This window comes from Kickxella alabastrina, assembly GCF_025024165.1.
Source record: "Kickxella alabastrina strain RSA 675 chromosome Unknown BX661scaffold_38, whole genome shotgun sequence".
In the NCBI taxonomy this organism is placed as follows: Eukaryota; Fungi; Kickxellomycota; class Kickxellomycetes; order Kickxellales; family Kickxellaceae; genus Kickxella; species Kickxella alabastrina.
In genome coordinates, this window is record NW_026251509.1 from 27411 (window position 1) to 54107 (window position 26697).

Below are 26697 nucleotides of genomic sequence, written 5' to 3' on the forward strand. Positions count from 1 at the left end.
TTGTGCACTGGGTCTGTGTGGACAAACTATTTATTTATTACTATTTGTTTAATCTAATAAAGTAAACTAACCGCTGTATATGTCATTTTTATTTATAGTTTCCAAAACCTACTTAAGGCTGTTGTGCTGAGACATTGAGAAACAACCACATTGGTAATCAGGTGCGTTTGGTTAGACATTCAACTGGAAATACTTAAATAGCAGTCAAAAATGTGCACATAATAATCACTTTTGTTTTTGAACGATGCGTTGCATTTACTGCATACGTGCGGGTCAGAATGCATTATTATGTTTATAAATATATGAACGCGTATAAAATATATAGATTAAACATTAGTAAAGTAAAAAGGATTATGAAGATGAGACAGTCGTTTTTTCATATAGATGATTGCCAGGTGCTACAACTTTTTCAACCTACTAAAAGTTGTTGGGAAAACGCTAAATCCGAATTTTCATTGTTTTTACATCTATTTAACATTTGCAAAGTCATCACAATAGTGTGATCGCGCTATTGTAAAATATCGACAATTTATTGGTTGTATTACGACAAATTATGTTTTCAAATCCCAAGTTGAATGCAGACAGACAATATGGAAACGGAAATTCCTTGTTTGCTGATTTTCTGGGAAAAAAAATTAAATAAAAAAGCCACACAAATTGCATATATTTAAAAATAATATGAAAAAAGCGTGACATAATATTATTTTTTTTGTGCAAATTAGCGCATACATTAAATATAATCCAACGTTAATTCTGGCCATTATTATTGACTGGACATGATTCTATTAACCCTTTTTTAGTTTTTGTGCTCTTCTTTGTCCCCGCTGCAACAACAAGGGCAGAGAAACTGGTTGACCTTTTTGAAGCAGCACAGAAAAGCCATAAAGCACGCTACACCCAGTCCACACCCAATTGCAGCCCACATAATGGTTGTTCCAGAGATTTTGTTTTCCGTGTCTGTAGGGCTATCAGTTTCAACTACCTGTGTTTGTGTTATGGAGTTGAAACCATCAACGGCGCGCCTTTCGTAGATTGTATGAATAGCTGGATAGCCCATGACAGCAACTACAAATGACATGAGAAGCGCGAGTGTGGTGTGTAGAGTCGACATGGTTGTGTGAATAATAAAGATATTTAATTAGTATTGAATAAAAATTTTAATGCTAATGAGAACAAATAATATAGAAGCAAGAGATGATTTTCGCATCAATGTAAAAACAAAAATTGACCGTGTTGTCTTGGCCCTTTGAAAAAAAGTCGCACATTTTACTCACCTCTTTTATACGCTTTGCAAAAAGTAAAATACAAAGCAAAGAAATAGAAGCTACAAACACACTCACATTTACACTTACACATGCGACAAGCCTTAATATTTCTTTGATACTATCGAAAATATTGTCCGCCTGCCTGTATTAGCGCTTATTATTCCCATCTACTTGTTAATGTTGGCAGCCTTTTTGCGGCTATAGCGAGAGATCAGGAATGTGACACCAAATGAAAGAAGAAGAAGACCCAAGATGACAGCAACAGTGACTCCGGCTATTAGCCCAGCACTGACATCATTCGTTGAATTGGATTTATTTTCAGCGCTATCGATGATGACGCGCCTGTAGAGACCTGTCGGGTAATTTATGGCAGTAGCAACTGCCAATGCAAAATTCAACGCGATGATGAAAAGAAACTTGAACATATTGTTTGGCTGATGTGCGTATATATTGCTAAAAGTGTATATTAAATAAAACCGAGGTGAGGTGAAGTGAGCATAGCGTTGGACACTCGAGTGGTGGTATTACTTATGTTTTGGCCAAATAAAGTATGTAAAATTAATTGCGCGTTGACTGCAGCATGTCGTCGTCGTCTTTTCTGTTCTTTAATATGCGCGCATGTCATTGTGTGCGTTTTGTAGCTCAGCGAGTGTAAAGCAAAAAATAGCAAGTCTTTCTTTCTAACCCCCAATTTTTTTTTACATTTATGCTTCAATGGTTGAAATAAATAAACAAAGAGTAGTGAATGAAGTCTCGTTTACATTTATTTTTTCAATTAATTTACATGTGCGCGTACATGTCCTGCAGCCGCTTCTCGTTGTGCTTTTGGATGTCTGTGCGCCTCAGCTTGCTGGCAGCAGTGAGCATGCCGTTTTCGGGCGTCCACAGCTCGGGGTCGATGAGAATGCTGGCAAGCAGCTCCTGTTTGCGGAGGTTGTTCTGGCGCGCGGCGGCCGCCAGGTCGTCGTAAACCAACCCGACAAAGTCAGGGTTAGTAGCTAGCTCAGCGGCAGACCCATACGCAATGCCGGCCTCGGCAGCCCAGTGCGCAATAGAAGCCGAGTCCATGTTGACAATGGCACATGGCCGAGTCATCCGCGCGTCGGCGCAGACGCAGATGTTGCTGACATACTTTGAGTTGCTGTACGCGGACTCGAGCGCCTCAAGCGCAATGTACTCGCCATGGGCCAGCTTGACAAGGTTCTTCTTGCGGTCAACAATGGCCAGCTGGCCCAGCGGCGTCCACTCGCCAATGTCGCCGGTCTTAAGCCAACCGTCCTTGGTCAGCACCTCCTGCGTCATGTCGCTGTTGTTCAGGTAACCCTGGAATACCGACGGCCCGCGCACCCAGATTTCGCCGCGCCCGTCGCGAGCAAAGTAGCCGTTCTCGGGCACATCTACCAGCTTTATTTCGACCGATGGCACCGGCGGGCCGATGTTGCCTAGCGTGACGTCGCCGGGCACCTGCACAGACACAAGCCCGCTGGCCTCACTCAGGCCGTACCCGTGGAGCATCGGGCAGATAGTCGCGGCAATGAACTTCTGCACGTGCTGGTTGATCTGCGCGCCGCCGGTGATTGCAATCTTCAGGTGGCTGCCTGTGCCCTGGCGTGTCTGGCGGAATACCACGCGGTCGAGCAGCCCCGTGGGCAGCCCATAGTACGTCAGCCACGTCTTGAGCTCGACGGCGCCGTGGAAGATCTGCTGCACTGCCCACGGGCGGCGCACCACCTGGCGCAGGATGCTGGCGCGCATCGTGTTCCACACCTGCGGCACGCCCAGCATGACCGCCGGCTGCAGCGTCCGGAGGTCGCCCAGGCAGCCCTCGACATTGTCCTCGGTTAGCGTGCGCGGCGTGCCGTAGCCAATGCGGATACCCGAGTACAGGCAGTACGTCTCGACGAAGAACGCAAGCACGTGGGAAAGCGGCAGGTACGACAGCACGCGGTCGGCCTCGTAGTCGATGCACTCGGGCACCAGCTCGTGGATGGCACCGCAGATTGCCAGCAGCCCGCCGTGCGCAACCAGCACGCCCTTGGGCGGGCCCGTCGTGCCGCTGGTGTACATGACCAGCGCCGTGTCGCCACGCCCAGCCACACACAGGTCGCGCGGATGCTGCCGCCCGAGCTGCTGCAGCTCGGCGATCTCAAGCACCCGGAATCTGCCCCGCACGCGCTCGAGTGCCGCCTCGGCCGCCTTGGGCATCCCGTAAAAGTCGCTGTAGTACACAATGGCCGTGACTGTGCGCAGCCGGCTGCCAATGCGGTCCAGCACTGGCATCTGGTCGGCCTTGACAAACGCCACGCGCGCCTCGGCCTCGTTCATCGCGTGCACAACGCCCTCGTCGCCCAGCGTATCGTATGCGGTGACCACCTGCATAGCCTGCGAGTAGCACGACAGCATGCACAGCGTCCATTCGCGCGACGTCGGCGCGTAGATTGCCACGCGCACGCCTGCCAAGCCACCGGCAATGTGCGCGAGCCCTGCGCCCATCTCGCGGGTGAGCTGCGCTATTTCGCGGTATGTCATCCACTCGTAGTCGCTCAGGCGGAAATAACTCCATTTCTTGCCCGAGCCCTCGCCGCCGCCGCTGCCGGGGCTTGTGCGCTCGCTGATGCCCAGCACGCGCCGCCGCCCCATTGTTGTCTTATCGGGCTCCTGTCCAAGCCGGTACAGCAGGGCATCGTACACAGTGCCCACATTGGGCGGTGCGCAGTCTGTTAGCCCCCGCTCGATGGTCGACGGGTATCTGTGCACGGGCGTCTCGCTGCTGTCGCTGGCGCCGCCGCTGCGAGGCATACATAAGGAGTATAGTTTGTTTAACATATTAGAAAGGTGGTAATGGAATAGTAAGTACAAACGCATGCGAGTGAATACACCCGAAGAAAAAATTATGAATATGTGGGGAAGAGATACAGAAATCGGCCAAGCTGGGCCTGGGGCGGCCTGTCATGTATTTGCTCTCATCATTGCGGACCCCTCATTTGGGTATGTTCTAGTCTGCTTGCTTTGATGGCAAGATACTGAGCAGGGGACAAAGCAAGGGGGGAGGGGGACTATCGCGAACTACAGAAACCAAAAAAAGGCATGGACAAGCAGAAGCAGGAGTGGGGGTGAAGGGAAATGTGGGCACTGATTGCTGTCTTGGAACAACCAATATTTGATTAATTACTTAATCGGGGTGGTTTGAATAATCAATAATCCCCTGCAACTTGTATGTTTACGGTTGGCGTTATTGTGTGGCTGTCGTTTAATTTTTTTTGCGGAATCCATAATGCCATTAATATTGAACAACAAACCAGTGTGAGACGTGGTTGACGCTGGGAATCAACCAAGCATGTTGCACGGACGGGGAGGGGGGGCACAACCAAGCCACGGCTATAGTCATAGACGTCAGCACTACACATGTGGGGGATCCAATGAGGGTGGCCGCGTAGATCCATTCTTCTATTGGTGCCAGCGGGGGTACAGATCCAAATCCCAAAAGAAACTCGTGCTGGTAACACTTTTGTATTGACAATTATCGCAACGCCATTTCATTTGCTCTCGCAATTATTGTCAATTTAACAGCAGCAGGCAGAGCTACATGCACACGCCCTATTTCTTCTGACATTTGTTTTATTGTGGCATTGAAAAGAAGCAGACAAAGACGGAATGCTGATTGACTGGGCGAGTGTACCTCCCAGTCAACAAAAAATGCACATGTATGCTGACTTTATTTTTACACCGCCGTTGTAAATTCCTGATGAAGCATTTTCTTTACTTGTAGTCCTCATTACAACTATGGCTTAGTATGTTGGTAAATACAAATAAATAGGGCGCCGTTTGCTCGTTGTTTTTGTATTTCTCTTAAACATACTAACCCTGTTATATTCAATTCCGCCACTTTATTTTTTCCTTTTGCCCAAGCATTAATTTTTTGTTTTTTAATAACCATGCATTCCCCACAACTCCTTAGCTGCATGTTAATTTCATTTGCACTTGGCAAAATTGCCGCGCTGCCCACGGACAAGCCGACATTGGCGCTGCAGATATCCAGACGAGATTTAACACAGGAGAGCCGGGACAACCACTTGGTCGCAATTACCGCGCTTGTAGGATTTCTTGTTGGAATCAAGGTTTCAAAGTTTCTGTTCAATTCTATTAAATTCTGTATCGACGCGTTCACATAATGAAAGTATCTAAAAATGGACAAACGCTTAAGAAAATCCAATTCCGAGCAGTTCCAAGAAAACATTATGCACTTTGGATTTTTTTAATTTCAGCGACTCGTTTGCTTAGGCGCCCGAAGAGACAAATCTGGGGCTTTCTGTGTGTGTAGAAACAAACAAAACATGTTTTTTTAGACATTTTTTTTACAAATTATTTTTGGCTTTCCCTTACAATTAAAACATTTTCTTTTCTGTCCTTTGTGCAATTCCAGTTGTCTTTACAAAAAAACTTGTTTAGAAAGGCCCCTGTCCGTCACACTCGAAAATAAATACTGGCTTGCTTTGTAGACGCATCCAGCTGCCATTCCTTTTAATTGGCGCGCCAAATCCTGTGCCCCTTTCTATTTGTAATTTTTTGGGAGGGGTTAGAAAGAAAAAGGTACCGCCGTTCCTTAGCCTATCTAAAAATAGGTCATTTGGGATACCACACCACACATTTCGACTACAATTATATATAATAAAAACATTTTTTAAGTGTAGCAGGATATCTTTTAAATTGGTATAAAAGGAACCATCTGGACCCTGGAATTTCAAAATACAAAATCATCATCATTACGACAATCATCACTCCCATCCGCCTCTCATCACAACTCTCATTCGCATTTCTTGCATTTTGTATTTTGCATAATCTTTATTCCTACATTTCACGCTTTCAAAAAAAAAAAGAATTATCTGCACATATCCTCTCCCTTCCATATTTTCAACACTTTTCTTTGGACTTTTTTTTTTAAATCGACTTGCAATTTATATAGTTCATCTCGTTTATTGACTTTTAGCAGCAAAAATCTCACTTTTTTACTTTACTTCATATACTCAACTTTACAGCTCTACAGCTCAAACTCTATAAACTAACCTTGGTTTTTTCTTTTCACTTTTCACTTTTCAAATTTAACTGCCGCAATCTATATACTTGGCTCTAGGACAAAACAAAATTTTACTTTTTTACTTGAATTTACCTCTCATCTTTTTCTCACTCGCCCTCAGTTTTAAGAAGAATCATTTTTCATTTTTTTTACTTGACGTTATCTCACTTAACTTTTTCACACACACACATTCACTCACTCTCTCTCTCTCTCTCGGTTTTAAGACATAAATCAGTTTTCATCTTTACCTGACTTCTTTATCTTACTGAATTAGTTATCTATCTTTTTCTCAGATTTTAAACACCAGCGCCCAAAATCTATATCCCTCATCTCACTTCATTTCATTCCATATATCAATCCGTTTTGAAAACATTAAAACAATAGCTTCAACTCTCTATTGTTTACATTTTTTGCACTTATCCCTACACGTTTTTACCTTACCCTACATTACTTTTCAAACTTTAAAAACAGCAACCTTGTAGCTTCACTCATTTATAACCTTTTATCTTCAGCCCTTTCAACTTTATCTTATTTTTACACTTGCTTGTCTCTGAAACACCACATCAATTTGTACACATCCTAAACTTACCAATAATGTTTAACTTCAACTCGTTCATAATATTACTAATGTTCATGTTTGGTTTTGCTTATGCACTTCCCACTGACTACGAGCCTCCTATAATAACAAATCAGTTCTCCAGACGCCAAATGTCTGACGACACCCGCGACAATTACCTGATGGCACTTGTAGGACTTGTCGGCGCTTTAGTGGCCTTCAAAGTTGCGCGATTCTTATTAGCATTATTAAATTACTTTACTTGCTAGATCAAATGAAGTAAATAGTATTGTTTTTTATATATTTTTGTTTTTTTACATAGAAAATAAAGTTTTCTTTCATGTTTAAAATTTATAAAAAAAAGTTTTGCCATTGAATTATCATTGCTCTGCTTGTTGACACTTTCTTTACCACATATTTTTCTTATCGGAAAAGCCGCAATAAAATATAGTGTGGATATTGTATTATGAAAAATAGATTGTATTAATTTTAATGGCTCTAATCGCGGCTGTAATTGAGTTCACCCGAAGGCTGGTGCACATCCTGCTCAGAGGTGGGCACCGATTTGTATGTACGCTGCGAGCTCCATCCGTACCAGACGATGGTTACAAAGCCCACGATGGCAGACAAAATGCAGCCCGCCAGGGCACCCTTCGCCTTGCTCGTCCAGCCTAGAGGGTACAGGTAGGGACCATCGGGCGCGCCCTCCAGATCGAGTCCGCTGCGACCGGCGGCATTTCCCGAGGTCGGGATACCAGCCAAAGCGCACTGGTCAATGATCTGCTGCGGCACCTTGATGCGCTCCTGCATGAGATCGGGGGCCTCAATGATGACCATATTGAGGCCGCCCTCAATATGCCACTCAATATGGCAATGGAACAGCCATGCTCCCGGGTTGTCGGCACGGAAGCGCAACACAACATACTCCATGCTCGGAATGGTGACAGTGTCGCGACGGCTGGGAGCGGTCTTGGGACGTGGGTTGTACGTCGAGTCATAGGGCGCCGGGCCGCGCTCGATCAGCTGGAAGTGGTGACCGTGCAGGTGGAAGGGGTGATTACCGGCATCAAAGTTGTTGACAATAAGCTGAACTTCCTGCATGTGCTTGACGACATGCGCATTTGTCTGCGGGCCGTAAATGGCGGGGTTGAAGATGTCCTCGTCGGCAGTCAGCGCCGTGAACATCGAGGGCACCTTGGGCATGACGTAGGTGATGTTGTTGAACGTACCATGGTTCAGCGCGTCAGTGTACTGGTTGAAGTACACGTCCAGGTTGTAGGTGACATCAAAGCCCAGAGCAGCCTCCTTCTTGTACGGCACCAGATCAATGTCTCTGAACGGCGACCAGTCGATCTCGTCGTCGCGCTTGATGGGCGCATCAGCAGCGTACTCAATGATACCGGTCGAGTTGTAGTTGAGGTCATCGGGGAGGGAATCAAACATGTCAGTGTCCATGTCGGCGTGGAAGATAAAGTTGTTATCCGCCGTCTCCAGGGCAGTCACCAAAATCGATGTGCGCTGGGCGACAGACAGAATGACGTTGCCGACCTCGTGCTCTTCGGTGTCAACACCGTCAACCTCGATGACACGCATTTTGTGGCCCTCGATCGAGAAATGGAACATGGACAGCGCAGACATGTTGATCAGGCGGATACGGTACGTCTTGCCAGGCGTAAATTTGAGCTTATACAGCTCATCGCCGCCGACTCTGCCGATCAGCGCGCCGTTGGGAACGGGCTCAGCGCCACCGGGGTTCTTCCAGCTCAAAAAGTCCTTCAGCAGGCCCGCAGCACCGTCATGGTACCAGTCTTCGAGCGTCAGAACCACGTCCTCGTCGTACTTATGCGGCTCCTCGGGGTTGTGCAGAATCAGCGGTGCGCGGATACCATCGACGTACTGCGCGCTGAAATGCGCGTGAATCCAGTACGTACCGGTCTGGATAATCGGAATACGGTAGGTCATGTTGCCGCCAGGGGGGATACCGCACTGCGTGACCATGTACGGTCCGTCCATGTAGTTGGTGCCGTTCTGATACATGCCGTGAGCGTGCAGCGTGGTCGGCGTGTCCAGCGAGTTGCGTGTCTCAATAACCAGTGTGTCGTTCAGCGACACGTGCAGGGGTGGCGGCGGCCATACACCGTTGACGCCAATGACTTGACGCTCCAGCTTACCGTCTGGGTTAGCTGTGACATAGCCGATGTCCCAGTAGTATGTGACGTCCTTGGCGACCGCCGCAGCGGCCAGCACAAGGCCCGCTAGCGACTTGAAGAGCATCTTCTTTTAAATAAGATAAAACCGAATAAAGCGCGTCTAAAGTATTTTGTGGCCTTGACTAAATGTCAATAATATTAAAGACTAAATAATATGTAAGTAAGGAAATGAGTAATAAAGAAATTAGGCGATGTTGTTGGTTGGAGACAAATGAGAAAAGAGTGTAATAATAATAACACGGGCGTGTGTAAACTAGCTGTTCGGATCCACAAAAAATACGATGTGTAAAAGTAAGCAGAGTCAATACAACGAAAGGCTATACGAACTTTGCTTTCAAGCAACAAAAACAACAGTAAATTAAAAAAGTAATATTGAAAACAATAAATTGCCGGTTGATGGTTGTATCCTCAAGAGCAAGTTAAAAGAGTAAAAATAAAATAAAATACTGACAGGGAGAGAGACGGTGGGCCAGCAGCGACTTTGGCTTTATACTCGCGAGACAACGAGAGTAAAAAAGTTTTGAGCGTTCGTTATGAATAAGGATAAACGACCGTGCGCTCCCGAAAAAAATGAATCGGTAATTTGAGCAGGCGTGCTTAGCGAGAAAAACAATGGATAAGCAATGTTTTTTTTTCCTCAGTCATTTGACAAGCGCAGTGAATTTGACACTGGCCCTGTCGACATTTTTTACGCATATATTTTACCTATGCGTAAAGCGTATAATGTCGCAACGGAGAACACCAAAACCCGCAAGAAAGCGCTTTATCTTTTGCCCATTCCCTCGCCTAACCCCCATCCAAAAAAACCAAAGAAAGCGATTGTTCCCTTGGACACTCCTCATCAGATATGCTGTGCCCTTCAATCTGGCCGGTCAGTCGGTCGTGTCATCGGAGGGAAAGTGCATCGTATATTTTCGGACTTACCGCCAACGAGTTTGTATTTCTTTATATCTATGACTGCTTGCCAAATTCTGCAGTTAATTTTCTATTTCAAGACATCAACTGTAGTGAATATCTTATGTTTGCGCGAATGGAATTGCGTGGATTCGCGTGAGCACGCCCGTTTGGTGTTATTTTGTGAGTGCACCGATTGGTCCAGTCGTCAATCAGAAAAAGGCTGTCTGGCTGGAAATTCCTAAAGGAACACATACTTTGGGGATCGGATGTTTAATAACAACAAAAAGAATATTGCTCGAGTTCATATGAGTTTCAATGATTCGGGCGAGTATACAATGCAGCTCGCAATTTCATGTGTCAAAATATGCGAGCATAAAATTGAGTGAAATAAATGACTCGCTGTTTTTTTTGGAGCAGAGTGATTATTATTGGCCTAACGGGTGTGGCTTTGTCATCTCTTTCGCGCAATATCTGATCCTAGCTGAATAAATAAATTTTGCAATAACGCCATCCCAAATTGGCGGCTTTCAATTACAAAAATGAATTTGTGAGAAGAATACAAGCATTTTGATGTTTCGATTTGGAATAATAATCAACCCCCCAGCATTCATTAATATTGTTGTCCGCAAAATTGCACATATGGAGAAGAGGAAACTTCTTTCGAACAGATAAAGAAAAGTTTGGGGGTGATGAGCGCGCGCGGGAGCGTGATAGAACGTGATAATTTTTTTTTACCTTTTTAATCGCTTTTTCCATGTTGAACGAACAGATAAGGATGTGCGCAGATCGACATTATCAATAGTAAGCGCTAAATCAGAGAAAATATTCCCTCGACAACAAAACCCGCACTCCGCTGTATTTCGTCCGCTGAAGGTCATTTGTTCATTTGCATTGTTGCTTATCTTTATCTGACAGAGCAAAAAAATAGCGCACCCACACATGTGGTGCGATGCAATGTTCTTCAGAGAAGCTTCCTTTTGCTTGATACCGGCATATCCGATGGTCATTACAGGCGTCCAGTATGACCAGCCTTGAAAGAAGCAGAGAAATACAAGGCAATTGTGCAAAAAAAAATTTACCACGGCCTCTTACACATAGCCCGCTCCTTCCTTTCTCACCAAAAAGAGCAATTTCTATATTTGTCCGGTAGTGTATTTCCCTATTGTCGAGCCCAAAAAAATGATAATTGAGAAATTCGCCCGGGTTCAATTTTTTTTTTGGAATTTTGGCCTGCATACCTACTTGCCGATACGCCCCCTCTGTCTGCCAGGCATATGTGCTTGTTGTGCGTATGAACTCGGCTTATCCACACACCGATATTGTTTTTGCTTTTGTTTTTTGTTGACTGCACTTCCAATAAGCAGTAAGGGTGCTTGTCGCCACCACTGCAATGGCTGCTTGTATTTTTCTTTCGGGCATCACCAGCAATTGCAGTGATTGCGACTTTGGACCACAAGAGGAAAAATGACTACTGCTAACAAACTGCACTGTGTCTGCCTTACGCTTGCTCCCCTTTTAAAAGGCAACACGCTCGACTCGCTGCCTTTTTTCTTTACCATTTTTTCTTATTCCCTATTGTTTATTATTCTTTTACATATTTTCTATTCCTTCGGCATAAGCCTGATGTCGGGTTAAAAAAGTTTCACTTTATAATTTGTTTACCCTCGAGTCATTAATTTTTATTTTATTTTATTTTAAACAAGCCTCTGCTAATAATCCCTAATTGACCCCCCAAAAAACAACATATACACACACGCTAAAGCAGTACACAGTTTAAAAAGATGGCGAACGTATTCAACGTCGCGATTTTCTTCATCATCTTTCGTGAGACCATTGAGGCGGGTATGATCATCTCGGTGCTGCTGTCCTTCAGCAAGCAGATGTTTGAGACGCAGCCCGAGGCGTACAAGCGGGCGAGAAAGCACATTTGGATCGGAGCGGCAGTGGGGTTCTTAATTTGTTTGATCATCGGAGCGGTTTTCATTGGAGTCTTCTACACGGTTGCCAACGATCTGTGGCAAAAAACGGAGGCGCTGTGGGAGGGTATTTTCTGTCTTATTGCCACCATCATGATTACTGTCATGGGTCTGGGTATGCTGCGCTCTGGTCGCATGCAGGAGAAATGGCGCGGAAAGCTGTCGACGCTCATGGATAAGCAGTCCGAGAAGACTGGATGGCGCAAGTGGTTCGACATCAAGATTTTCTCAAAGAAGTACCTGTTCTTCCACCTGCCCTTCCTCACGGTTCTGCGCGAGGGTCTTGAGGCTGTTGTCTTTGTCGGAGGCGTGTCCCTGGGCGCCACAGCCAAATCTATCCCCCTCCCCGTTATCATTGGTCTGATCTGCGGTGCAATTGTTGGTTTCGCCATTTACCGCACAGGTAACGCCATGTCGTTCCACTGGTATTTTGTCGTATCCACCTGCCTGCTGTATCTCATTGCCGCCGGCCTGATGTCCAAGTCCGTGTGGTTCTTCGAGGAGCACACTTTTTCCAAGTACGCCGGTGCTGATCCCGATGCCTCCGGTGTCATTGACGTGCGCGTCAACGTTTGGGCCCTGGATTACGGAAACCCTGAGGCCAACGATGATACTGCGTGGGGTGTTTTCAACGCCATCCTTGGCTGGAACAACGTTGCCACCTACGGCACAATTATCTCTTACTGCCTTTACTGGGTGTTTTTGGCTGCCTTCCTGTTGTTCATCGGCATTCGCGAGAAGAGGGTTGACCGCCTGAAGGCGAGCATTGATCATGACGAGAAGAACATGGTGTCTAGCCATGACAACGGGTCTGACAAACTCCAGCCGACGATTGAGGTTCGTTGAAAAAATAAATACATTTCTTCCGTTTTTAATTAATTCGCTTTTAGCACAATTTTGACTGTTGCAAGGCAATGCCATACGTGGCATAAAAGAAGCATTAAACAGCTTCATTGAACCGATGAATTTTCATTTATTTAAAAAAAAAGAATAAAAACTTGCTAATTGGTCACGACAGTTTATTGTGATGCATATAAAATACTATGGCGCCCCTACATAATACTCAATTTTTCAAGTAACTCTTAGACTTAATATTATAATATTTTTAATTTGGGGAAAAGGCACTGAGTCGTTAAAATTTCTTGTACATGTTAAAAAGGATGGTTTTATAATATCAGACGATTTTTTTAGTGGTGTAGGGTCTTTTTTTATCGGACGATTTTTAAGCGGAAAACATATGTTGGCATGTTTTTTAAGCATGAGAACCTCCAACTCTACTCTTTCATTTGTATTAGGGCCATCAACACTAAATGAGCGCCTAAGTACCGTACTTTTGAATTCCCCGAATATAATGTCAAGTGGACTATTAAATTTATTATCAGTATTTAAGGACTTGACTGTGAAATTATTGTCTATAAGAAAACAGTGTTTTTTTCTTGCATGGTGATTGTTGTATGTATTATACGGAAAACAACTTGAGTAGACAAAATATACAAAATATGTAAAAGATGAAGAATAAAAATAGGAATTTTTTGGGCAGTTCATTTTCTATATTTTTTTACAGTCCTAGATTAATTAGAACAAACAACTGGTGGATAGATTTCTTGTTTAGCACAATTTGAAAACTGATATGATCTATGAAGGCGCGCGGTTCGAATGAGTATGATATTGTCCGAGTAACTTAATTTGTGCGGGCATAGGACTGAGTATGTGCTGGGTAATGCAAGTGGCATATCCTTGTCGACAGGCTTTTGTAAAAAAAAAAAAAAAAAAAAAAAAAAAAAGACAAAAAAACGTGGCAAGCCTCTTTGTATAAAGATATTCGCTTGTTGCGTCGAGACTTGGTAGAATAATCCGCACTTCATTATCCCTCTGTATGAAAAAAGAAGGCTGTGGATTATGCGCTCAGCAAAAATTCCACAGGTACTGGAAGATCAGCTGGGTTGATTTATTAGTTCGGTGGTGATCAAGAGAGGGGTGGATAATTTTAATGACAACAAAAATAAGCTCTTTCAACGAGAGAAAAAGCAGTTCCTGATTAATTTTTTTTTCTTGTTGACAGTTTGCTCGGGCTTTCTCTTCTTTTTCGTTTGTTTGACTTTTATTCTCGAGCACAGCTAACTTATTCCTATTCCTATTCCTATTCTTATTCCTATTTTCTTTATTCTGTCTCACTCTCAACCAGCCACACAGTCAAATTCTGTCCAGCCCAATTCGCCCTGACCAAAAAAAACACAGCATGGCTCCACCACCTTCGTCGAGCGATGCTATGCCCCCGCCGTCGTCGGCAGTCTCTGGCGGGCGGCGCGGAAATTCTCTTCTGACTAGCAGTGGCGCGCTGCCGCCGCCAACATCGAGCATCCCGATGCCGGGCAGCTCGAGCTCTGTGCGGCGGCGCATCGGCGAGAGCGCCGACTACTCGCAGGGCGCAGGTGCGGGCGGGTCAGAGCTGGGCAGCATGAACGCGCCGCGAACCAAGGCACTGGCCACGACCAGCGAAGAAGTGCAGGAGGAGCGGTCCCGTCGGCTGCGCGACACCCTTGGCCTGCTGCCTCGTGAGGGCCGAGCCAAAGTGCGCGACGAAGCAGCCGAGGCATTCCGCGTAATCTTCGAAACATTCCTCGCGACGTTTGAGATCGACGGCTCAGCAGTGTACGTGCGGCAGGCGGCCAAGATGCGCGTCGATGAGTGTGCCACGCTGTTTGTCAACTTTGCACATTTGATGCGGTTCGACGAGCGTGCGGCGCAGGCGCTGGGCGAAAACTACCTTCGGCTCGAGCCATACCTGTGCCAGGCGGCGCAGCGCATCTACCAGCGCACGCACGCACAGGCCGAGCCCACAGCCCTGGCGGTCTCGGTGTTCGGCCTTCCGTCCGTGCACCGCGTGCGCGAGCTGCGCGCGGACAAGATCGGCGCCCTGGCGTGTATCAGCGGCACAGTGACGCGCACTTCGGAGGTGCGGCCGGAGCTTCTCGGCGGCGTCTTCCGCTGCGGCGAATGCGGTGCAGTCTGCGGACCCGTTGCGCAGCAGTTCAAGTACACGGAGCCCAGCGTCTGCGACAACCCCGTGTGCCAGAACCGGCTCGCCTGGACGCTGGTCGTCGACCAGAGCCGGTTCGCCGACTGGCAGCGCGTGCGCCTGCAGGAGAACGCCTCGGAGATCCCGCCCGGCTCGATGCCGCGCACAATGGACGTTGTCGTGCGCGGCGACCTCGTTGAGCGCGTCAAGCCTGGCGACCGCGCGCAATTCACCGGCGCGCTGATTGCGCTGCCGGATGTTGCGCAGCTGGCCGGCCCCGGCCAAGTCGCCGTGGCGCAGCGCGAGGGCGGCCGCGCGCAGCAGCAGCAGCCGGGCGGCGGCGTGTCGGGCGCGAGAGCGATGGGGTCGCGCGAGCTGACATACCGGCTGGCGTTCCTTGCGTGCTTCGCGCAGGCAGTCAATGACGCCGGTGGCGGCTCGGGGTCGACGGTTATGGGCGGCGCCGTGCCCGGCGTGCTATCCGCCGACGGCGCATTCCTAGGCGCGGCCGGCGCACTGGGCGGGTCCGAGACCCTGGGCGACACCGAGGACCGCGACGCGTTCCTTGCGACGCTGACGCGCGAGGAGCGCGAGGAGCTGGCGGCAATGAGCGCCTGCGGCGACCGCATCTACAACGACCTGGTGCAGTCCGTGGCGCCAACGGTGTTTGGCCACGAAGAGGTGAAGCGCGGGATCCTGCTGCAGATGATGGGCGGCGTGCATAAGCGCACGGCCGAGGGCATGCGGCTGCGCGGCGACATCAACGTCTGCATTGTCGGCGACCCTGCAACGTCCAAGTCGCAGTTCCTCAAGTACGTCGCCGGCTTCCTGCCGCGCGCCGTCTTTACCTCCGGCAAGGCGTCGTCGGCCGCTGGACTGACAGCCAGCGTCGTTAAGGACGACGAGACCGGCGAGTTCACCATCGAGGCTGGCGCGCTGATGCTGGCCGATCACGGCGTCTGCTGCATCGACGAGTTCGACAAGATGGACATTACCGACCAGGTGGCTATCCACGAGGCCATGGAGCAGCAGACCATTTCAATTGCCAAGGCCGGCATCCACGCGACGCTCAACGCGCGCACCGCCATCCTGGCTGCCGCCAACCCGGTCGCCGGCCGCTACGACCGGCGGCTGACGCTGCGCCAGAACGTCGCCATGAGCGCGCCGATCATGTCGCGCTTCGACCTGTTCTTCGTCGTCCTGGACAACGCCAGCGAAACCAGCGACTACAACACCGCGCGCCATATCGTTGCCGTGCACCAGCTGCTGGACGACGCCGTTGCCCCGCCCTACTCGCCTGCGACCTTGCGCCGGTATATCCGCTTTGCGCACACTATCCAGCCGGTGCTTTCCGAGGACGCCGCGCGCCTGCTGTGGGAGTCCTACCGCAATCTGCGCCAGGAGGACGTCGGTGGCGGAGGCATGATTGACCGTGTGAGTAGCCGCTCATCGGCGGCTGCGCCCACTGGTCGTAACGCCTATCGCATTACTGTGCGCCAGCTTGAGTCTCTGATTCGCCTGAGCGAGGCCCTGGCGCGCGTGCATTGTGCCGAAATCATTACCACCCAGTATGTGCGTGAAGCCGTGCGTCTGCTGCGCCGGTCCATTGTGCATGTTGAAATGGACGACATTGACGTGTTCGATGACGACGCAATGCCAGAGATGGAAGCGCTGGTGGCAGCCGTTGACTCTGTAGCCATGGACTCTGCTGATGCCAATACTGACGCTGCAGCTCTTGATAGTACCACCGCACAGCAGCAGCAGCAGCAGCAGCAGCAGGGGGAGGAGCCGTCGCGTAAGCGCGTCACTGTGCGTCGTGAAGACTTTGACCGCGTGCGCGCGATGCTCGTGCTCAAGCTGCATGAGCTGGAGGACCGGCCTGAAGAGGGCCTGCGTCAGGGAGATCTTGTGGATTGGTACGTTAGCCAGCGCGAAGACAATATTGAGACTGAGGACGACTTTGAGGCAGAGCGTCGTTTGGCGAAAACCGTGCTCAAGTATTTGGTTAATGTTGAGGCTTGTGTGATGCCCCTGCGCAGCAATGAGCAGGAGGAAGCTGACCCGGAGATGGGACCAATGCTGGTACTGCATCCGAACTTTGTGATGGACTCCTAAGTGAAATATATTCTTGATTTGGTGTTATGTTTTGTTTATTTTTGATTCAGTGTTTTGTTAATCAATAATAAAATGTTTTTTTTTCTGTTTTTATGCCAAACGGTCCACAAGACTTTCTTTTTTTTTCTTTCCAGAAACCAGCGTCGAATATAATATACAAAAAAGGTTTGGAGTTTCTGCATTCTCTTGTGCACGCTTTGGCAACCTCAATGTCGTCAATCCGCATAATTTTCTCCCCCAACCAACGAAGCGAGAAACAAAAGCAAACAAAAACTAACAAAAAAAAGGAATTTAACTGCCCCGGGACCGACAATGAACAAATAAAAAAAAACGAAATCAGACTAAAATTCCTAATGCAGCTCTATACTTTCCATTTCTTCTTTATATATATTTTTTTTATGTACTACATTATTATTATTCTTGCTGCCCTCTTTAAAAACTATAAGTAATAACTACTTTTTTTTACAATGGTACTCAACCCTATCAAGCGCTCGCAGATACCTTCCCCGCTCGAAGACCAGCGTAACTTTGACGAGCTCATCACGCAGTACCTCAACAAATGCGACGACCTGCTCTCCTACACCAAGCGCTACCCGGTAGTTAAAAGAACCGCACAAATGACAGTCCAACGGCAAAACCGCAACCCACATGAAGAGCACCGATGGCTACGGCGCGACATCCGGCTGCAAATCTCCTACAACGACCTTAAATCCACCCTCTTCATCAACCGCGCCGACCACCTCCCACGCTGGACACCGCAAATGCTGGCCGCGGAAAAAGTCGAAGGCATCGTGCCTAATCTATGCGACGTCTACCGGTACACCTTTAGGTCACAGGGAATCAAGGCTAGGAGAGACTATTGTCAATTGGTCGTTAAGCGTGAGTTCACCGGGGATATTGCCCGTGTGAAGCCTAGGATTTTTACGCCCTCGGCGAGTATGACCAACTTGGCACAGGTCATGCGCTCGCAGTCGACTGTTAACCTTGCTGTGCATACCATGGGGGGTCATCATTATAGTCGGCCGGATAGTCCGCTGACGCCCTCCAGCCCACTGACGCCCTCCAGCCCGAATCCCTTCCACAAGGGCATGAAGACCGCCCGAAGCTTCATGGACCTCGAAAACGCCGCCTCGGAGTACGCGGCCTCCGAGTATGCCGCGCCACCAATGCCAATGCCACTGGCGATGATGCCGCAGCCACTGCCTCCGTTCCCCACCAAAAGCACAGACATCGATATTGACGCTGTACACCGTCCTGTGCGGCGAAGATTCCAAATTGTCACTATCCCGATGGACCACAAGAACTGCACGCCCCAGAAAGGGTATGTGCGCGCGTTTTATGAGACATACGAGGAAGTTAGGGAGTTTGAGGATGGCTCTGTTGAGTGGTCATGTATCCATCACTCAGACTTTTCTGGATGGCTTCCTGGGTTTATGGCTGATCATTCGATTGCGTCGGCGTTTCCCAAAGAGGGAGAAAGCTTTGTTGAGTATATAGCCAAGGGATCGGCCATGAATTGAGAGATTTTATTGTTGATATTTTAAATAAAGAAAATACATTAAATGTTATTTTTATTTTTATTTTTGTCCAATTTGGGGTAGGGAGGAGGGTTGCGTTATGTGAGCTGTCAGCAAGGTCCATCGGGAATAATAACCAAAGAAATTGTTATTGGCATTGTTATTAATAAATATTAAGCTCAGTAAAGGACAAAGTTAGCGCTGGCACCCTGGCCCAAAGTGACTGTGCATCCATTACTGACCGAGCACACACCCTTCTCGCACCTGCACTGTCCGCCCTCAGGGAAATTGCACTTGCCCGTGACACACTCAATATTAACGTTATACGCAGCCGAAATATCGAACCCAGCCGAGTGGTACAGCGGATTAAACTGCACGCTGATATAAGTATTTCCGTCCTTGCCCTGTCCGCCACCGAAAATATACGGTCCCCAGTTGCCCACAGGCTTATCACTGTTACCCCAGACACACTGCTCGGCTGTGGATCCTGCGAGGTTGACGTAGAACTGCGATGACGTGCCTAACCAATACGTGTTCGGCACCACGTTCAACTGCTCCGTGGTACCGGGTTGAACCACCGACGGAATAATCATCGCCTCATTTCCCGGGTACACAGTCTGGCACGCAGACACCGACTTACCCAAAGTATTCTTAATCCCAGCATTCATCATCCCAGGCTCACAGAATGCACGCTCCGGGAATGGCTTCGACAGCTGTCCCTTGCTATCCGCATATAACCCACCATTCATCGACCGATCACCATTGTACAGCACGGCTGTGGTATCCCACTGTGCAGAGTAGTACCCTGGGCTGCATGCATAGGGGCACCAGGAGTTGGACTTGCACAATTGGTCTGGCGACATCGCCCAGCCGCCGTTCTTGGATGAGGGTGTCAAGGGAACAACGTGGTCGCTGTTGCCGTAATTCCAAGGGAACCGGATAGCGCCCGGTGGTGTGTTAAAGTCGTTGCCCTGCCCATCAGGAATGCTGCCGTTGGAAGACACTGGCACCTCCTCTTTTTCCTCTTTGTGAACTGGTTCTGCGGCACTTGAGCTCGTCTGCACTACCTCCTCGGTGGTGTGAGTGGAGACAGAGGTTTCAACGGCAACACTTGTGCTAATAACCGTGCTCGAAGTGGTCGCACTGATAATCGTGGTCGAGGTACTGGCACTGGCACTGCTACTGCTACTGCTAGCGGTGGTCTGCTTTGTATCCTCCTCAGTGGTACCACCAGGCACTGTTGTCACCAGCTGTCCGCTCCCTGCTTGGAAGTAAATCATTAGTGGTTCGGCTATCAGCTCACCCAAGTCGCCCACCAGGCTTCCTTCAGCCATGGGGGCGGCTCCAACAGCTACGGAAATGGCTGATACAAGAGTTGCTATAGTTGTAAAAGCCCTCATTTCTTAAATAACAAAAATAAACAGAAGGGGAGGAAATAAAAAGTAGAGGGGAAATAAAAAATAAAAACGTTTAATGTCCCTTGGTAGGTATTTTAAAAATAATATAATATAAGCTAGAAAGAAAAAGGTAAGAGAGAAAAAGGAAAAAGTACTTCTTTACATAGAAACTGACAAAGAAATGAAAATATAAAAATTCCAGAAACGCTTAGTGAGAGAAAGAAAGAGGGAAAAATGGCGTGGAAAATAAATATAACTTTTCGGATTGTATTGTTTATTTGGGCCGCGCGGTCCGCATCCCAAAAAAAACAAGAGAAAATAATGGACCGAGTTGGGTGTGAATTACAAAAAAAGCAGTTTATTGATCGGCAGCCGAAAGAAAAGAAGGAAACTTTGAATCCACTGAATAAACCCGCTTTAAACCATTTTTAAGTGGGTTTGAATTGTGAAAATCCTGCCACAAAAAAATATAGTTCAAAAAAGTGACTGATCAGCGATAAACTTGTTCTTTCTTGTCAATTCCTACAATAAATGAGAGAGACAGACCATAGGACACAGACAGACTGACTGACTGGCAGAGGGTGAGAGACTGTTGAGAATGCGAAGAAGATTCTTTGCTGGGGTTTTTTATGGCCTGCTGCTGCAGTTTTCTTTCTTCTCCCATCCAAAATAAAGATAATAGACAAGGCAGCTTGCAGCATAAGCGACTATTTTTTTGCTTGGGATGCAGAAGGAATGAAAAATAGAGACAATGGACAAAAAAGAAGAGAGTAATCCGAAAAAGGGGTATTGAGTGTCAATACAAAAATAAAATTAAAAGTGAAGGGGGACAAGGGATGAAAGGCAGTGAGTGAGTGAGAAAACGTACGAACAAAACAAAAAGCATGTAGTGCTTATATGTGCAGAACAACACATACATACTCCAATATTGATAACGTCACAACATCTGCGTTCTCACAAGTAAACAAGTGAGCTTCAACGTGTAAAGGAAAAACAGAAATACTCTCAATAATCTAAACCTGTTTATCCTCATTTGACCTGTCTTGAGCCTTGTTTTCAACAGCTTTTGACACAGTGAAACAGGTCATTTCTCGGTCTCATATGTTACACATTTATTACTTTTGGTTGGTGGTTTATATACGTATCATGTGGCCCTCCCCTGATAAAGTAAGACCATCGACACAACTCGGGCAGACCGCCAACAAATATAATATACAAAAGGCGTAAACAATTATAAAAAAGCCATTTTGTTAATGAGCACAGTCAGCCATTGTACAGTAATGTTGTGTAGTCCCTATTCCCCCCTTTTCCATTTTGGCAGAGCTGATATAAACAGCAACAACAATATAAGAAAGAAAAGTTATTGGGACCCCCGTGCCACAATTTATTTCTTAGCACGTTTCTTTTATCGCCCAGCATTCTTCTTTTTTTAGATTTACTGCTTTTATTGCTTGCTCAACGGTCTGAACTGAACTACAAAATAAACTGCAAGAAAAAATGGCATGAGATTCAATACACACCCAAAAAAAAATGATAGTGAAAAATAAAGGGGCCCGAAGACCCATTAATGGATCTCGAGACACCCCCCGAATCAAATTCGAATCCAAAAGCTAGAAAAAAAATAGAAAAAAAGTGCAAAAATTACGAGGTCATGTAGGTCTTGGGGTCAATGTCAGCGGGCAGCTCGTTGATGTTGACCTCGAAGCGCTCCTGCACGGACTCAAGGATCTTCTTGTCCTCGTCGGTCGACACAAAGGTAATGGCCAGGCCCTTGGTACCAAAGCGACCGGCACGACCAACGCGATGAAGGTACGAGTCAGCGTCGCTCGAAATATCATAGTTGATAACAATATTGACGCGCTCAACATCAATACCGCGGCCAATAATGTCGGTGGCAACCATAATGCGCGACGAAAAGTCCTTGAACTTCTTGTAAATCTCAATGCGCTCCGGCTGGGGAATGCCCGAGTGGATGCAGGTAGACGAGAAGTTGCAGCTGTTGAGCAGCTTGTTGAGCAGCTTGGCGCGCTGCAGGGACTTGACGAAAATAACAACCTGGTTGAACTCGAGAGAATCAAGGATGTCGCTCAGCTTGCGGTTCTTGCCGGCCTCGGGCAAGGTCACGTAGTACTGTTGCAGACCGTGGAGAGTCAGCTTGGCCTCGTCGTCAACGTAGATCTCGCGAGGATCCTGCATGAACTTCTTGCACACCGGCTTGATCTCCTTGCTCAGAGTGGCACTGAACATCAGTACCTGCTTGTTATGCGGCGTGGCCTTGAAAATCTCCTGCACATCGCGGCGCATATCTATAAGACATGAAAAATAAAAATAGACAAAAGACGGTTTTAGTACAAAATATCTTGGTAATACATAAATTTTTTGATGAGCAAGCTTGTGCAATGGACTGGCAGAATGAATGTTCTTTTTTCGGGTGGGTGGGTGGGTTCAGATAAAATTTTGATCTCATTATGACCGGTTTTTTGCGTTGTTTTTGGTGGCCATTAAACGAGCTAGGTTTAGAAAAAAATGTTTTCATCATGTAAAAAAGAAAGACAAAGCCAGCCACATAAACACAAATCAAGACAAGCAATAAACTCAACAAGAATACTTACCAATAGAGTCGAGGACCTTGTCGCACTCGTCAACAACAAAGCTGCTGACGCTGGACAGACGCAGAGTGCGGTCGCGCAGCAGGGCGAGAATGCGACCAGGCGTGCCAACAATAATGTTGGGGCACTTATCCTTATCGCCAAGGATATCCTGGTCGTGCTTCATCGGCACACCACCGTAAAACACCTCAGTCTTGATCTCAGGCAGGTACTTGCTGAAACGCATGTACTCGTTCTTGATCTGGTACGCAAGCTCACGCGTGTGGCACAGAACAATCGCCGACACAGCGCCGGGCACCGGCGTAATCTTGTTAAGCGTGGCCAGGACAAACACCGCGGTCTTGCCCAAACCAGACTTGGCCTGACAAAGAACGTCATTGCCGTTAATCGCCGCCGGAATAGTCTCCTGCTGCACCTCGGACGGGTGCTCAAAACCGCAGTCAACGATGGCACGGAGGAGCTCGGGCTTCATCAGGAAGTCGCGGAAACTGGTCGAGTGCACACCAACATAGCTGCCCTTGTTGTTCTTGGCATCTGCGGTGTTGGCGTCACCGTCAGCGGCATCGCCGGACTCACCTGCTGCGCCGGTGGCAGCTGACGAATCAGCAGCGGTGGCGGCAACGGCAACAGCCGGCTGGAGAGTCTCCTCGTCCTCCTCCTCGTAATCGATAAGATCATCAGCGTGGTCAGCCATAGTTAAAAGGGGTCTTGGTTTGAAAAAGGTAGCGGTTTTTTGGGATCAGGTGGTCGCTGCTAGTAAAGAAGAGAAAATAAAACCTTTTCTAACGAGGGGGAGTAAAGAACGAGGCCACGGCGAAAGTGTTTTTTGGAGATCCGATTAGTAGTTTTGAATTTTGAGGATCTTGTGAATTCAGATCTGCCAAACTGCTCCGGCGATAAAGACGACGCGTCGCGTCAGCAACCCAACTGAGTGTCCATCTTGAAGCCAAAGGAAAAAATGTCGTGAGAAGGTCCTGTTAAAACTCTTCTCTTTCCTTTGCTCGCGCTTGGCTCGATGGACGAGGGGGCTTGACCGGAAGAAAAACACCACCAACCTCTGTCAGTGAGTGTGTCCTAGCGCGGTGTTGTGTGTAGACTTGGGGCTTGAGGGTGGGGTCTCTCAGGGAAATCGAGCACCAGAACCCGACTTGTGCTTATATCATGATTAATTCGTACCTTGTTGACAAAACAGAAAATGAAAATTATGAGAGAAAAAAGAGGTGAAGGGGAGATGGCTTGAAATTGCAAAAACTAAAAAATAATAAAGGGTTGATAGGTGCAAATAAAAGAAACAAAAAAGAGTACAAATATTACAAAGGAGAAAGGGGTGGGTGAAAATGAAAGTGGGCTTGGAGAAAGCAATACTTTACAAGTTCTGCCTTGGAATATGCGCGTTTTATAGCAGTGGCGACAAAAAACAATGAACGCGCGGCTATTGTTCTTTTCAGTTTTTTTCTTTCTGCCAGTACACAATCTCGTCCACGGTGTATTTTTGTTTGTATGCGCCTTCCACAGCCTTCCGTCGCCTCCATCACCTGTTTGTGTTCGCGCAAACACGTACAAATTTCTTGGAGAATTCTTCATGTGGCGGCGACGCGCGTCCCCTCACCCCTCCTCTACCCCTCGCCTTGCTTTGCCTCACTTCGCACACACACCCCCCAGCCAAAATATTCAGCCAGCCAGCCAGCCAGAAGAAAAAATTGCAGTTTGCAATTTCATGAAAATTTTTCACCTAATCAAGATCACATACAGAAAACATGGTTTTGTGTAGTCAAAGCCTAGTTGTAATTTTGCCCCGCTTAATCTTTTTTCCGATCGAGGTTTCCAGAATTAAATCTGGGACACACTGCCTGCCCGCTTTCCTTTTCCTTGTAAGCTTCAAATCCGGTTGTTCGTGACCCAAGCACCAGCGCGCTCGACGAAAATAGCGATATCGCGTTTGATTTTCGCATCAAGCGATGGCGAATGACGGATATTGTTGAAAACCGCGCACATATCCGCGATCCCCTCTTCTGCGGTGTGCGGCGCTCCTGTGGACACCTTGTTAATAATGTCGGCGTCTATGTTCCAGTAGCCGCCGACCAGAGCGAGTGGTTCGCGGATGCGCGACAGGCAGATAGACGGCATCTCGAGAAGCGCGTTGATCTGCTTGAGTGCGTTAGTCTGCTCGGCGGATGTGCAATTGCTGGACGCGTGTGCGCTCTGACTGTCTACTATTTCCATCATATTTTTAAAAGTGTAAATAACTAATTCGTTTCAAATTATGAAGCGAGTAAAGCACACGTCGATAAAGAAAAACAATCGATTTTATGTGTGCTAATAATGCGTTTATTCGATGGCAACACACCTATATAAAATCGATTGTCTAGAAGCTATTTTGTGTTACCATCAATATCAAAGCACAAAAATAATGATTGATAATGCATAATTTTTTCCCTTTATTTACTTGTCACATGGAAGTTGAAAATGACTTTTTAGCCAGCTCAGTGTGCTCGGCAATATCCGTCGTGCAGTCCCAAGGGAATGACAACCAGCGGTCAGGCGTAGTGGCCGCAGCATAGTACCTGTCCATGACCTTCTCAGGCAAATCGCCGGCCTTCGGCTTGTCCTTATTATAAACGACGAAAATACCAATCTCCGTGCCCGACTCACCCGGCTGCAACCCCTTCTTGCGCTCCTGCTCCTCAATATCCTTCAACAGCTCTGCCACCGCATACACCAGTGTCTTGCGGCTATCATCGACCTCATCGACAATCAGTATCTTGCGGCCCAGCAGAGAAACCAGAGAATCGGCGCCGCCAAAATTCAGCCACTGCGTTTTTGTGACCTGCACGCCGGGGACCTCCGGGACACCGTCCTGTCCGGCATTGGGGAGCTCCTCGTAGAGCGAAAGGCCAATGGCTTGGATTGGGATGTTGTGGCCGCGCTTGGCCTTGAGGAACGACCGAAGGATGCGCGCTGGGATGAAGCCACCGCCGCCAATGGCAATCATCAGATCCGGACTAAAGTCTTCGCCCATGTGGAAGTTATCCACAGCATTTTCAATCAGCTGGTGGATCTGGTTGTACGAAATGTAAAGCTTGGTGTCGGCCATTTCGTTGCTGATATCAATGTTGTGATGAAGGTGAAAATAATTAATTATGGAATATATGGAGATCTAGAGAGAGACAGAGTTGGGCAGATGAAGCTGAAAAATAATGAAAAATTGGGTTTTTGGGGTGTCGATTTTTTCTTTGCTTTGCTTGATAAACCAAAAAAGCTAGAAAACTGGTGTAATCGAACGATAACGGAGTAAAGTATTGGGGGAAATAAATGCATGGGAGAGGTGGAATCCGCACTGTTTTTCAGTGGATGATCGACAAATCGAAAAAGCGCGCAGCACAAAAAAACAAAGATCAAGAAAAGTCAAGAATACAAATTTTTAATTTATTGGTGCCATAAAATAAAATATTAAAATATTAAAATATCTATAGTGTTGTGTTATAAATATATATATATTGAATAAATGAACTAAAAGAAAGCTAAGGGATGAACAGCCTCCACTGTTCATATTCATTGGCATTTATGCGTGCGTATGAATTCCCGCATATCCAAGTAGAGAATTAACTAGCGATTGATTCATTAATCAATTGCCGGAGACAAGCCGCAACCTCTTGTATCACATATAGCCCACATATTAAAAGTAGTTTACGCTTTGTTTCACTTATTCTCTAAGCTTGTATTTCATGTTTTGATGAATGTAAGCATCATGGTCGGATATTTCTACTTTATAAATGGTTATACCATACAGTTCATTGAATTCCTTAATATTAAAGTATTTACCGGTGTTATATTTTTCTTTACTTATTTGATCATCTTTGTTTTTTTGCGTGTAAAAAGATGTAATGCTAACGTGCTTTGTCTTCAAATCCTTTTTTCTTTAGTATGTCTAATAATCTCATTGACTTATCATTGACTTCAAATTTCTTATTTATATCACTTGTCCTTGGGGAATGAACGTAAAAGATAACCATGATGAAAAGCGCTTTGTTTGACTATGTATGTAAATTTAATGATTTGGCT

At 47.0% G+C, this 26697-nt stretch overlaps 13 protein-coding genes across 13 annotated transcripts; 5 read left to right on the plus strand and 8 right to left on the minus strand.

The window, feature by feature from the left end:
• Positions 1-724: 724 nt before the first annotated feature.
• On the minus strand, positions 725-1797 carry BX661DRAFT_189291 (uncharacterized protein). Its single transcript, XM_051537549.1, has 2 exons — positions 1275-1797; positions 725-1065 (listed from the first exon to the last, which is right to left on the minus strand). Exons 1-2 carry the CDS (start codon positions 1354-1356, stop codon positions 797-799), a joined length of 351 nt encoding a protein of 116 aa, XP_051388687.1. The 5' UTR covers positions 1357-1797; the 3' UTR covers positions 725-796.
• On the minus strand, positions 1199-1797 carry BX661DRAFT_189292 (uncharacterized protein). The gene has a single exon (XM_051537550.1). It carries the CDS (start codon positions 1688-1690, stop codon positions 1433-1435), a length of 258 nt encoding a protein of 85 aa, XP_051388688.1. The 5' UTR covers positions 1691-1797; the 3' UTR covers positions 1199-1432.
• Positions 1798-1950: 153 nt separating this feature from the next.
• On the minus strand, positions 1951-4170 carry BX661DRAFT_189293 (uncharacterized protein). The gene has a single exon (XM_051537551.1). It carries the CDS (start codon positions 4128-4130, stop codon positions 2046-2048), a length of 2085 nt encoding a protein of 694 aa, XP_051388689.1. The 5' UTR covers positions 4131-4170; the 3' UTR covers positions 1951-2045.
• An 883-nt stretch (positions 4171-5053) lies between these two features.
• On the plus strand, positions 5054-5593 carry BX661DRAFT_189295 (uncharacterized protein). Its single transcript, XM_051537552.1, has one exon. The coding sequence runs from the start codon at positions 5201-5203 to the stop codon at positions 5435-5437; it is 237 nt and encodes a 78-aa protein (XP_051388690.1). The 5' UTR covers positions 5054-5200; the 3' UTR covers positions 5438-5593.
• A 434-nt stretch (positions 5594-6027) lies between these two features.
• On the plus strand, positions 6028-7263 carry BX661DRAFT_189296 (uncharacterized protein). Its single transcript, XM_051537553.1, has one exon. The coding sequence runs from the start codon at positions 6934-6936 to the stop codon at positions 7162-7164; it is 231 nt and encodes a 76-aa protein (XP_051388691.1). The 5' UTR covers positions 6028-6933; the 3' UTR covers positions 7165-7263.
• Positions 7264-7393: 130 nt separating this feature from the next.
• Positions 7394-9169, minus strand: BX661DRAFT_194713 (Cupredoxin; the record flags this gene model as incomplete). The annotated part of the gene is given in 2 exon segments (XM_051537901.1): positions 7394-7478; positions 7491-9169. 2 exon segments carry the CDS (start codon positions 9167-9169, stop codon positions 7394-7396), a joined length of 1764 nt encoding a protein of 587 aa, XP_051388692.1.
• Positions 9170-11585: 2416 nt separating this feature from the next.
• BX661DRAFT_189301 (plasma membrane iron permease) lies at positions 11586-13091 on the plus strand. Its single transcript, XM_051537554.1, has one exon. It carries the CDS (start codon positions 11784-11786, stop codon positions 12822-12824), a length of 1041 nt encoding a protein of 346 aa, XP_051388693.1. The 5' UTR covers positions 11586-11783; the 3' UTR covers positions 12825-13091.
• Positions 13092-14021: 930 nt separating this feature from the next.
• On the plus strand, positions 14022-17203 carry BX661DRAFT_189304 (MCM2/3/5 family-domain-containing protein). The gene has a single exon (XM_051537555.1). It carries the CDS (start codon positions 14218-14220, stop codon positions 17110-17112), a length of 2895 nt encoding a protein of 964 aa, XP_051388694.1. The 5' UTR covers positions 14022-14217; the 3' UTR covers positions 17113-17203.
• Positions 17204-17492: 289 nt separating this feature from the next.
• BX661DRAFT_189305 (uncharacterized protein) lies at positions 17493-18648 on the plus strand. Its single transcript, XM_051537556.1, has one exon. The coding sequence runs from the start codon at positions 17580-17582 to the stop codon at positions 18630-18632; it is 1053 nt and encodes a 350-aa protein (XP_051388695.1). The 5' UTR covers positions 17493-17579; the 3' UTR covers positions 18633-18648.
• A 160-nt stretch (positions 18649-18808) lies between these two features.
• On the minus strand, positions 18809-19963 carry BX661DRAFT_201013 (uncharacterized protein; the record flags this gene model as incomplete). The annotated part of the gene is made up of 1 exon (XM_051538464.1): positions 18809-19963. The coding sequence occupies one exon, from the start codon at positions 19961-19963 to the stop codon at positions 18809-18811; it is 1155 nt and encodes a 384-aa protein (XP_051388696.1).
• Positions 19964-21667: 1704 nt separating this feature from the next.
• BX661DRAFT_146775 (putative ATP-dependent RNA helicase) lies at positions 21668-23329 on the minus strand (the record flags this gene model as incomplete). The annotated part of the gene is made up of 3 exons (XM_051533190.1): positions 21668-22332; positions 22639-23206; positions 23264-23329. The coding sequence occupies 3 exons, from the start codon at positions 23327-23329 to the stop codon at positions 21668-21670; spliced, it is 1299 nt and encodes a 432-aa protein (XP_051388697.1).
• Positions 23330-24513: 1184 nt separating this feature from the next.
• On the minus strand, positions 24514-24861 carry BX661DRAFT_173658 (uncharacterized protein; the record flags this gene model as incomplete). Its single annotated transcript, XM_051533884.1, has 1 exon — positions 24514-24861. One exon carries the CDS (start codon positions 24859-24861, stop codon positions 24514-24516), a length of 348 nt encoding a protein of 115 aa, XP_051388698.1.
• A 223-nt stretch (positions 24862-25084) lies between these two features.
• Positions 25085-25729, minus strand: BX661DRAFT_146779 (uncharacterized protein; the record flags this gene model as incomplete). The annotated part of the gene is made up of 1 exon (XM_051533191.1): positions 25085-25729. The coding sequence occupies one exon, from the start codon at positions 25727-25729 to the stop codon at positions 25085-25087; it is 645 nt and encodes a 214-aa protein (XP_051388699.1).
• Positions 25730-26697: the final 968 nt, after the last annotated feature.

Coding starts and splice junctions, on each gene's coding strand:
- BX661DRAFT_189291 (XM_051537549.1), bottom strand. CDS start 1,356: ATGTGTAAGTGTAAATGTGAGTGTGTTTGTAGCTTCTATTTCTTTGCT. Junction 1,066..1,274: donor TTGCAAAGCGTATAAAAGAG/GTGAGTAAAATG, acceptor TGTCATTTGTAG/TTGCTGTCATGGGCTATCCA.
- BX661DRAFT_189293 (XM_051537551.1), bottom strand. CDS start 4,130: ATGCGTTTGTACTTACTATTCCATTACCACCTTTCTAATATGTTAAAC.
- BX661DRAFT_189292 (XM_051537550.1), bottom strand. CDS start 1,690: ATGTTCAAGTTTCTTTTCATCATCGCGTTGAATTTTGCATTGGCAGTT.
- BX661DRAFT_189301 (XM_051537554.1), top strand. CDS start 11,784: ATGGCGAACGTATTCAACGTCGCGATTTTCTTCATCATCTTTCGTGAG.
- BX661DRAFT_189295 (XM_051537552.1), top strand. CDS start 5,201: ATGCATTCCCCACAACTCCTTAGCTGCATGTTAATTTCATTTGCACTT.
- BX661DRAFT_189296 (XM_051537553.1), top strand. CDS start 6,934: ATGTTTAACTTCAACTCGTTCATAATATTACTAATGTTCATGTTTGGT.
- BX661DRAFT_189304 (XM_051537555.1), top strand. CDS start 14,218: ATGGCTCCACCACCTTCGTCGAGCGATGCTATGCCCCCGCCGTCGTCG.
- BX661DRAFT_189305 (XM_051537556.1), top strand. CDS start 17,580: ATGGTACTCAACCCTATCAAGCGCTCGCAGATACCTTCCCCGCTCGAA.